The 9,952-nt window shown below is 38.2% G+C and overlaps 1 protein-coding gene across 2 annotated transcripts in view; it reads right to left on the reverse strand.

The window, feature by feature from the left end:
* The window catches only part of LOC117289170 (serine/threonine-protein kinase D1-like), a 40,011-nt gene extending 32,264 nt beyond the window's left edge, over nt 1-7,747 (reverse strand). Inside the window, exons 1-2 of one of the 2 annotated variants that reach the window (XM_033770177.1) lie at nt 7,593-7,747; nt 1,190-1,321 (exon numbers count right to left, since the gene is read on the reverse strand). In XM_033770177.1, the coding sequence (XP_033626068.1) occupies nt 1,190-1,229 (40 nt within the window). In that variant the 5' untranslated portion in view covers nt 1,230-1,321; nt 7,593-7,747. Of the gene's footprint in view, nt 1-1,189; nt 1,322-7,592 lie in introns of those variants that run through there. The other variant, XM_033770171.1, reaches the window with a different exon arrangement.
* Between the last annotated feature and the right edge of the window lie 2,205 nt (nt 7,748-9,952).

A 9,952-nucleotide genomic window follows, 5' to 3' on the forward strand; every position in this document is an offset into this window, starting at 1 on the left:
GAGACCATTTACATTTCAGACCAGACATACAGGTGTTCAGTATGAGGAAATAGATGCGTTGAACAAAACAAGCAAGTCATCCGCTGGGTAAAACTGCGTGTGTTTACAGTTTTCAAAGTGAGCATGATGCTCGCCAAATGATAATATTGGATGCAATTTATCAATACACAACATCTGTTTCACATACAGTTAAATACACTTTCAATTGATTCCAGTTTCCAGGGACCTACTTTAATGCAATGGCTGGCCTATTTGATTGTCAAGTATTAAAAGTAATAGAAATTGAAAGAAACCAAACAATAACCTGTTATATTTATCTACCGGGCATAAAAACTGACCGAGACACTAACTTTTCTTAACTTGCCCATTGGAAGAAGTTGGCATTGTATCAAAAAGGACATGACACATCAGTAAAACACAGTTCTGCTTGTCTTTTATAAACAGTGACATTTACCAACACTATCTTGTCAGTTTTGGGCCTGCATGTTTCTTAATTCATCATCTTTCAAAAATTCTCCTAACGCGGCCGACAACTTTTTTTTCTCAGCAAATGAAGCAACAAAAAGACAAAAGAAAGTAGTCTTTGTTTTGAAGACCCAGGAAGAATCAGGAAAATAAGTTGTAAATAAAAAGGGCATGTAAGAATTAAAAAAATTGCTTTCAGTTTTTAAAAATAATTATTAGAGATAAAAATCTTGATCTTTCACAAAGGTCACGTTGAGGTCAAATATGAATACAGTCCAAAATTGTTGGCTGATATTACCAATGATACAGCAAGGGTAAAAAATGAAGTCTGACAACACATGAACAAACAAGCAAACAAATTATAACATTAACTCAGGCCTTGAACTTCACTCTTGCAGGGGCACAGCAATTTACCTGTGGTAATGGGTAACTCTATGAGGAAATGTCAATGTGTATAATTGGACCTTTGCAAAGGGCACCACAGCCAGCACGGCAATTCCTGTGGGTGGGTTATTTTGTGGCCTGTTCCCCAAAAATATTTTTAAAATAAAAATAATAAAAGCTGTAATTAGTATGCCCTCCATAGTACACTACATATATGTCACAGCGTGCACACAAAACAATCATACATGTACAACATCCATGTTCATGTACAACCCAAATTTTTCAGTAATTTTTTAAATTTTTTTAATGTGTACCGGTTTTTCTTGAAATGGAAACTTACCGTGGCACTTCAGGCCCTGTCTGACAAGGCCAAAAAGCATCTGTCCACAAAAGTCACAGAAGGTTGGACTCTTGTAGGAGTGCACATAGAGTGTGTGAGGTCGGATTTGTCTATCTTCCACGGTCGCAGTGGCTGAAAAAAGAACACATACAAAATGGTCATCCACTTTTATTATCATCTACACTTTTATTATTCCTTTTTGTTTAACCTTCAAGAAAGACTCTGCTATGGTCGAAACGTCAGGCCGTTAACTAGTTGTTACACTAAATATGTGCTCGCTGTGCAAAGAGTTTGAAAAATCTGATGTTCACAAAAACAATAACAAATCTCAAACAGAAAACTGTAATGTGATAACAAAAAAACAAAAGATTTGTATGGCCTGTTTTTCGTCGAAAGAATTTTGTTGGTACAATTGATTAAATTTGAGTTGACTGAACTATCGCTAGTATCCATTACAGGATTAGGCTACTTTTTGAAACACAAAACACAATGTCCACAGATTTTCATTAAACTTGCGCCGCTAGAAGATAATGATAGTAGAAAGCGTACCTTAAAATGTTACTTACTGGATGCTGTAGTTTTTGAGAAATTAGTAAAACAGTGTCATGAAAATACGTTTTTACATGCTAAAAGAATTTTAATGACATTGTTTTACTAATTTCTCAAAAACTACAGCACCTCAGCAAGTATTATTTTCATGGAAGTTTTTTACTATTATTATCTTCAAACTGTGTAAGTTTAGTGTAAATCTGTGGACATTGTGTTTTCTGTCAAAAAGTAACTAGACCCTTTAAAGGTGCAAGCAACCAGATTAGTCAAAATCGTCTAAAATGTAGCATGTTGTACACTGTGTGAGCATGTTGTTCACTGACAAAGACATACTTTACACATTGCCACAGCTGCAGAGTAGATGCTGTAGTGACATAACCTTGACATCATCAAGACATTATCAGGTGTTGACTAAGTTGAATTAAAAATATAATATAAGACTAGTAAAGTGCAACAAATCTGCTTAAAAAGTAGTCACTCAAGGCGCGACAAAAAAGATCAATTTACAGAAAAATATCAAGATATTTAAACTAAACTTTGTAATTATGCCTGTGATATTTTTTTTCACAGGACTCGGGAAAGTACTGAGTATACAGTGCTAACGAACAAACATCAGGTGTATGGTTAATTAAAAAAAATATTAATAATCTTTATCCCCAATGGAAATTTAACATCTATTATATCAGTTGCGGTACCCGCTGCCAAAACATAGGATTCAAACCGCCTCTAGCTACCAGGCAACTTCGGTAGTCTAGTTGTTAAGACACTGCTCTAGACCAGAAGGGTAGTGGGTTCAAATGCCACCCGAGTAACATGCCTGTGATATTTTTTCACAGCACTCGGGAAAGTACTGAGTATACAGTGCTAATGAACAAACATCGGTGTATGGTCAAGTTAAAAGAAATTAACAATCTTTATCCCCAACCGAAATTTAGCATCTATTATATTGTTGCGGTACCCGCTGCCAAAACTGCCTCTAGCTATCGGGCAACCTCAATAGTCTAGTTGGTAAGACATTGCTCTAGAATTGCAAGGGTCATGGGTTCGAATACCAGCTGAGAAATATGCCCGTGATATTTTTTTCACAGGACTCGGGAAAGTACTGAGAATACAGAGCTAACAAACATCGGTGTAAGGGTAAAAAAGAAAAAAGAAAAACAAACTTTGTACTTGTAATACGCAACTTCAATGATGTGAGTGAGGGTGGAAATAGAGTGAATGTTGTGAGGAAGGCTGTTGGAAAGACGAGGGGCAGCAGTACAGAAAGATACATGTGCGTGTATCGGTCCATGAGCGATGAGGTCTCGGTCCAGTCAAAACACCTACATGACCTAGTGTTTTGTTTTCTTTCTTCCTTTTTTTCTTTATGCTTCATAATCCTATGTTATCAGTAAATGCTTTCCAGAGCAAAGTTTTGGTAACCAGATTGACTTTAAAAGTTCTTCCAGAGAGGACTATTCATGGGTTGAATGAATGAAAGAATGGAATCTAGAGATCGTCAGGCAACATCACCAGACAAGTTTTCGCTGACCAAGGTTGGCAAAATTATGTGAAGCCATACACATAAACTCAAAGCAAAAACAGAGAGCCAAAGTTTGTGTCAATGTTACACCAATAATCAAAAATAGTGTTGAATATGTTGGAAACAAAAAAACAACCATAGGATGTTTTTTTTTTTCAAATGAAAGTTTGCAGAAATGTGGAATTTTATCAGATTGTGTATTAACACCATTGAATGTTTTGCTAACATTTGGCAGTCCATGCCAACCAGCACGTTTATTTTTCAACAATGAGAAAGTTTTATATGCCACTGTAAGGACTGCTCTTGAAGCTTGTTCATGTTGGTCATGTTTACAAAAAAATTCCCTCCTGGTTTTTGTTGTGGGGGGGGGGGGGGGAGGGGGAGGTTCAAGCGATTAGAACAAAGGTTTTGACATTTGAAATGTGAGTGAAGAAGTGTGTGAAGTGTAGAGCTGCCAATGCTAGCTCTTTTGTAGTGGAACATTTCCAAAGGGCACTGAGGCAATAAACGGTGTGAGAGCAACAAATCATCAACCCTACATGTACTTGTGCTTGCTACATGTATCTATTAATATACATTGTTGTTGGTGTATTGTACAACTTGTAGGAGACACACAGTATTTGGTGTTGACGCCATCTTCAAAATACCTTGTATGAAATATTCACAGAATCATTACCATGCCTGACTTAATAAGAAGGTACAGAGAAAAACCACAATCCACCTTGTAACAGTAACTCTGATGCTATAGATGAGTACATCCTCCCGGTTGATGACATTTATAAACATAAATAGCATCACATCCACCCACAAGTTATTAAGGCAGTCACCCACCCAGAAATACCCCAGGTGGTTGTGTGCTTAGCCTGCCCGATCCATCAAGTCAAGTCCTAGGTTCTCTACACTGTATCATATAGACCTTTATTACTTCATTCCAAACTGAGGTTGGACGAAATAACAGTCTGGTGCCATGCACAATGAATGTTAGCATTCATTACTGTTATGAGAAATGGGGAACATGACCAAGATGGTGATAACATGACCAAGATGGTGACAGCGAGATAAAGGTCTATAGCTGGACACCTTGAGACAGGGCCATGTGATGACAACAGTTAACACCCTTAGCTTTATGTTGTGCTGTACACCTGTACATGTACATTGTAATGAACTGTGTCGTTTCATGCACACTCGCTGCCAAACCAAGGCATTTCATTATCAGCATCAAAAAATAATTATTTGCTTGCAACAGTCAGATACCAAGAACAACACTCCGATTAGTCTTGAAATCAAGTTGGTAATGGTTTCGCGCAGTGTAGTTACGGGGACGGTACACACATCCTCAATCCCAGTACAAGTGTGTGAGTCAGTGGCTGACGGATCTTGCCGTGGCGCTACCTACGACCGTTGCATGAACGATAATCACACTGTGATTGTTGCATGAACGACAGAATGTGTGTCAGGGGCAGCGATAACGACTTGTCATCAAGTCTACACTCCGATAAGAAACAAGTATGTTTCCATTGTACGAACCAAGGCAAAATACCAGGGAGGCATTGTAGCAATTGCATGCATGTCTCTGTACAGATCAAGATAAGTAGTATTAGTATTAAGTTCAGCATAGTCTGTTGAATAATTTAGCTTTACCTTCTACATCTACATTGGGAGCATTTTAAGTCTGAAAATAATGTTTATCAGCAGCGAACCATTTACTGAGCAAAACGCAGGCCTGTATGCTTTGTTTTTTAATAAGGGCACGAGGCACCAAGGCATTCGTTCCTTGGAAAAGACCACCCATGCATGAGGAAATTGGTAATTTCTACTGTAGCACTTCCAGGGCACCAAGGCAATGACCAGAGTGCATGGAGGCAATCGCCTTCAATGCCTCTGTGAAGTATCAGGCTTGATTACGACATGAGGTATAAAGGCATCAAATTGTTATAAAGCCCAAAAGTTTCCACCAAAGAGGACAACAAGAGTTTTTTAGGACAAAAAACACAATGTCCACAGATTTACATTAAACTTACACAGTTTGAAGATAATGATAGTAGAAAGCTTCCCTGGAAATACTACTTGCCTAGGTGCTGTAGTTTGTGAGAATTGAGTAAAACAATGTCATGAAAACGATTTTTTTCTCAGTGATCATGGGAAATTTTTCTAGCATGTAAAAACCTATTTTCATGACATTGTTTTACTCATTTCTAAAAAAAACTACAGCACCTCAGCATCTAATATGTTAAGGTCTGCTTCCTATTATCATTATCTTCAAACGGTGTAAGTTTAATGTAAATCTGTAGACATTGTGTTTTGTCTTACAAAAAGTACCCAAATCCTTTAAGTCAGTATATACATGTAGTAAAGGTTTGCAGTAACACCATGTAATGGTTATCTCTGAATGAGTTGGGGTGGTTCTCAAGAGTTAAGTCTGTGAATTTCTTTAGAGGGGTGAATACTTCTGGGAAGAAATAAACTTTCCCCTGGCCTCCCGATAATGAAGCCCCTTCCTCTGTGCCAGTGTTTGAAGCTAATTCTTTGATTAACAACAATCGTATAGGTTTGTGTACTCAAAAGCTTTGAAAGACTGACAATTCACCCCCACCCTAAAAACTCCCACAATCCTTAACCTGAACGCCCACTTTGGGGGGCAACCCGGCAATCCCTGGATTGGGAATGGGGGTGTATTACACCCACAAACTTGTAAATTGAATTTGTCAATTTGTCATTTGAGGTGAACAAGTGGCATTCATCGATGATACATAAAATCTTGGTGCTAATAATGAGAACATTAATTTTTGTTGTCTAAGCTCCAGAAAGCTCTGATAAATAGTACCATGGGTCGGCTCATAAACATATTTTAAGAACACAGATATGAAGTGGTAAACTTTTGTATCCTTTCTTAATTGTTAAAAACAAACAATTACTTACATGTATGCTTACCCACAAGTTAGCATCCATGTTAATGTAACTTTCACATGTTAGTGTTTTAAGACATTTTTTATAAAAACCAGGCGATTAAATTTCCGGACTGCGCATTTAACAAACAGAGACAAGAATCACTCCAAAATAGTCCCCAATTTAACTAGCCGTCCGCAAGGTCTCTATTTACACTCAGATCAAACGGGTTAAAATGTCAGAGTCTCCTCCCGGTGGAAGTAGCATTTCGTTTCCTCCACCACTTCAGCCACCTTAGAAACCCTTTTCCAATAGAAGATCTACTTCTCTGACAATGTTTCAGCTCGCCTCGAGTGCAGTTGAGCCATTCATCCCATGGTACCAATCTCAAGTCAGACGTCAATAACAAGAACTCACATTGTAAATATTTCTAAATGCTAAATGTTCATCTTCCAATAAGAGAGAGAGAGAGAGGGAGAAACACAGACATCCAAAAAAAAGTTTTAAGGATATGGTTTCTCATTTTCAATGTGCCAGACTTTTTCTTCCAGATTTTTGGATCGGAGCATGACATTAGAAGAGTGTGCAGTCTTAAAGGAACAGGTTGCCTCGGATCGGTCGAGTTGGTCTATAAAAAGTGTTTGCTATAAAATACATGGTTAGAAAGATGTTTTAAAAGTAGAATACAATGATTCACACAAATTTGCCTCGAAATTGCGTGGTTTTCGACGAGGTAAAAGGACAATTGTGTATTTTCGAGGCATGTTTGTGGATCATTATATTCCACTTATAAAACATCTTTCTACCCATACCATGTATACATTTTATAACAAACGCTTTTCGAAGACCAACTCAACCGATCCAAGGCAACGTATTCCTTTAAGGTTAGGTCTTTTACACATGTATGTAAAGATACATTACTTTACATTAGTTTATACAAAATTTTCTTGAAATCCTAAGGATAATTATTTTACTTGAAGGTAAACCACAGAAGATAAGATGTTTTTGTAGGTTTGTGCACTTGTGAAACTGTTTGCAGTATGTATTCATGAACTCCACCTACATGTACAGTTCATTAAATAAAACAAAGAAATAAGTCCACTCCAAATACTTCCACATTATTTTTACCAATCACTTAAAAGCACACTCATGAAATTGTAGACTGCCTAAAAAAGTCAAAATTTAAAGAAATAAAACTACCCGACCTACATCAAGCATCACCACGCTTTCTCCAGAAAATGCCTGCGTAATTAACTCCAAAAAGAGAAGCAATAGGGAAAAGTAGGTCCACATTAATACACCATACCAAGATCCCTATTCATCTAAATGAGGTATATAAGGTACATGTATCCACTACACCCCCCCCCCCCCCACTCCCTTTCCATAAAACCGCATTTTATTTATTTGTGGTTCAAAATATGAGGACGATATTGGTCATACATGTACCTGATAGAACCGCCTCGATGAGTGAGCCATCTGGGATATCACTGGTGCAGGTGATGGGCTGCAGCGCATAGGTGTCGCCCGGAGTATGCTTGAACAGTAAAATCTTGTCAGACACTCCGTAGAAATCGTGTTCAGGGAACTGCCAAAGGGGGTCAAAAGAGAGATGGAGAGAAACAGAAAGGGAGAAATTAGGAAATAAATAGATACATTTAATCACAGCTGTTGTGCAATTGGGCCCCGCATGTCTCACACACTGTCGACTCCCGTCAACGAGAAATTGTGAGAAATTGCAAGCGGCGTAGTGGTAGGCACTTGACGATGGATGACTATTGGCCATGTGACATCAGCTGTCACATCATCTGTTAAACTGGCCCGTATTATATTAAAACTACTTTTAACCAAGGGGGATATTTAGTCCCCAAAAAACAGCCTTTGGCCACTGCACACCCTATTGTACACTGTAGGATTGCATTTGACAGCTATCACAACATTAAATTACCAAAGCTGTTCTCTGCTCATTAAGAGTCTAAATTCAAATCGGAGCTTGTTCAGGTATGTAACTTTTCTTTCTGAATTTGAACATCTGGAAGGTTCTGGGTTTAGAAAAAGGGGGACCAAAAGCTTGCTTGGTACTAGTGGACATCCTGACAACCATTTATTTTTCAGTTAAGTTCATTCTTGAATTGTTTGAATTAAAAATTAGAATGTTAATTTTTCTCATCCTATACATGCTATATTGTTAGGTTACTCAATCAAAGAAAGCACTATGCACAAAATCCTCATTGTTGTTGTTTCAAATTTCAGAATAAAATCATCTTAAAATAAGGATGGAGGCTTTAAACTTTTTCACCACATTTAACTTTCATATGGATAGGGCCTAATCAGGTTCCCACAAAAACTGAATTTGATCTTCAGGGTCCCAGGCACCGAATTTCATCTTTGAGAGGGCAAACTTAGTTTCCTTTTGCAAAGACAAGTTTTATTGGGAAATCTTAAAGTCTATGGGAATTTCTTTTGATGGAGCACCAAGGCCAAGATCAGGGGCAATAACTTTTTGGCACTTAGCTCCCATTGGTTTTGTACACACTTCCCAACTGGGGACCTTCACACCTCCAGGGGCCCTATTGTATTCTATGTAGATCCCACGGGTTTGAACTTACCCAGCCCCCCCCCCCCCCACACACACACACACACACACGCACACCTGTAATCCATAACAGCCAAAGGCATTGCACCCATTCTCACGACAGTATCTACATCCATGGAGGTAGAAATACATCATCTCCTCAAGCTTCACTCACTTATATGCTTTCTACCGGATTCCAAAGATGCATTTCAGAAATTAACGAAGCCACGCTGACATCAAAAGCGAGACCAAAGATTTGACGGCATGAAATTTCATGTGTGATGCAGATTGCTTGGGTATGGAATACGTTACATGCGACACGTAAAACTTGTACTGACTCAATGAATAATTGTTACTCAACCCCCCTCCCCTTCAACAAGTTCAACAACAACATGTACCAGTATGAAGAAAAACCACAGCATTTGACTTCAATTTAATCATTATCATATTACCCAGTCCATCCCCCCCCCCCTCAAAATTAAAAAAGCGAACAGAGATTTCAGACTGAGGGGCAGACTGTGTGAATCCCGCAAGGGCCTGCGAGTGTTGAGTATGAACCATTAGACTGCTTCAGGGAAACCAAACACTTGGGGCAGATTATGTGACATTACTAAACCAATCCCACTTTGCAAATTTTGTGTAAAGTTACGATATGTAATGTTAACACCAGGCGTGTGCAATCCATGGCAGATGAATACCAGGTAGCCTTGGTGTAAGGTATCTCTTGTGTCAAGGTGACCTACACGTACATTAAGTTTGATCACTGGTAACCACTCCCAAAGTATACCGTGTACGGCAAGAGACACTTCATACGGATGATTCGGTCTGACTTCAGTTAAGACAAATTGATGAATTACATGGAAGTCTGTGCATCTTACACCCACAATTTACATATGTATCCCTACCCACGGAAAGTTACAAAACCTTCTGGGGCAGGGCATGCATTTGCAATTATAGAATTCTGCGTGTTATGTCGCCTTACTCCTAGGTCAGATTTTGTGTGTGTGTGTGTGTTATTGTGTCTTTTCTTAATTTGTTTAAAGATTTTTTTTTACCGATTGTATAAATGTAAGCACAGTACTTGTTTGAACTTTTCAACCTAATCACTGTTTGTTCAATCTTCTTTTATTGTACAAATAATAATGAATATAATTTATATGAGGTACATTTCAATAAGACCTGCTGTTTGTATTTCAAGTTATTTCTTCACTTTTGTTTTCCTCATAATGTAACA

Source organism: Asterias rubens, chromosome 1, assembly GCF_902459465.1.
Source record: "Asterias rubens chromosome 1, eAstRub1.3, whole genome shotgun sequence".
NCBI classification, from domain to species: Eukaryota; Metazoa; Echinodermata; class Asteroidea; order Forcipulatida; family Asteriidae; genus Asterias; species Asterias rubens.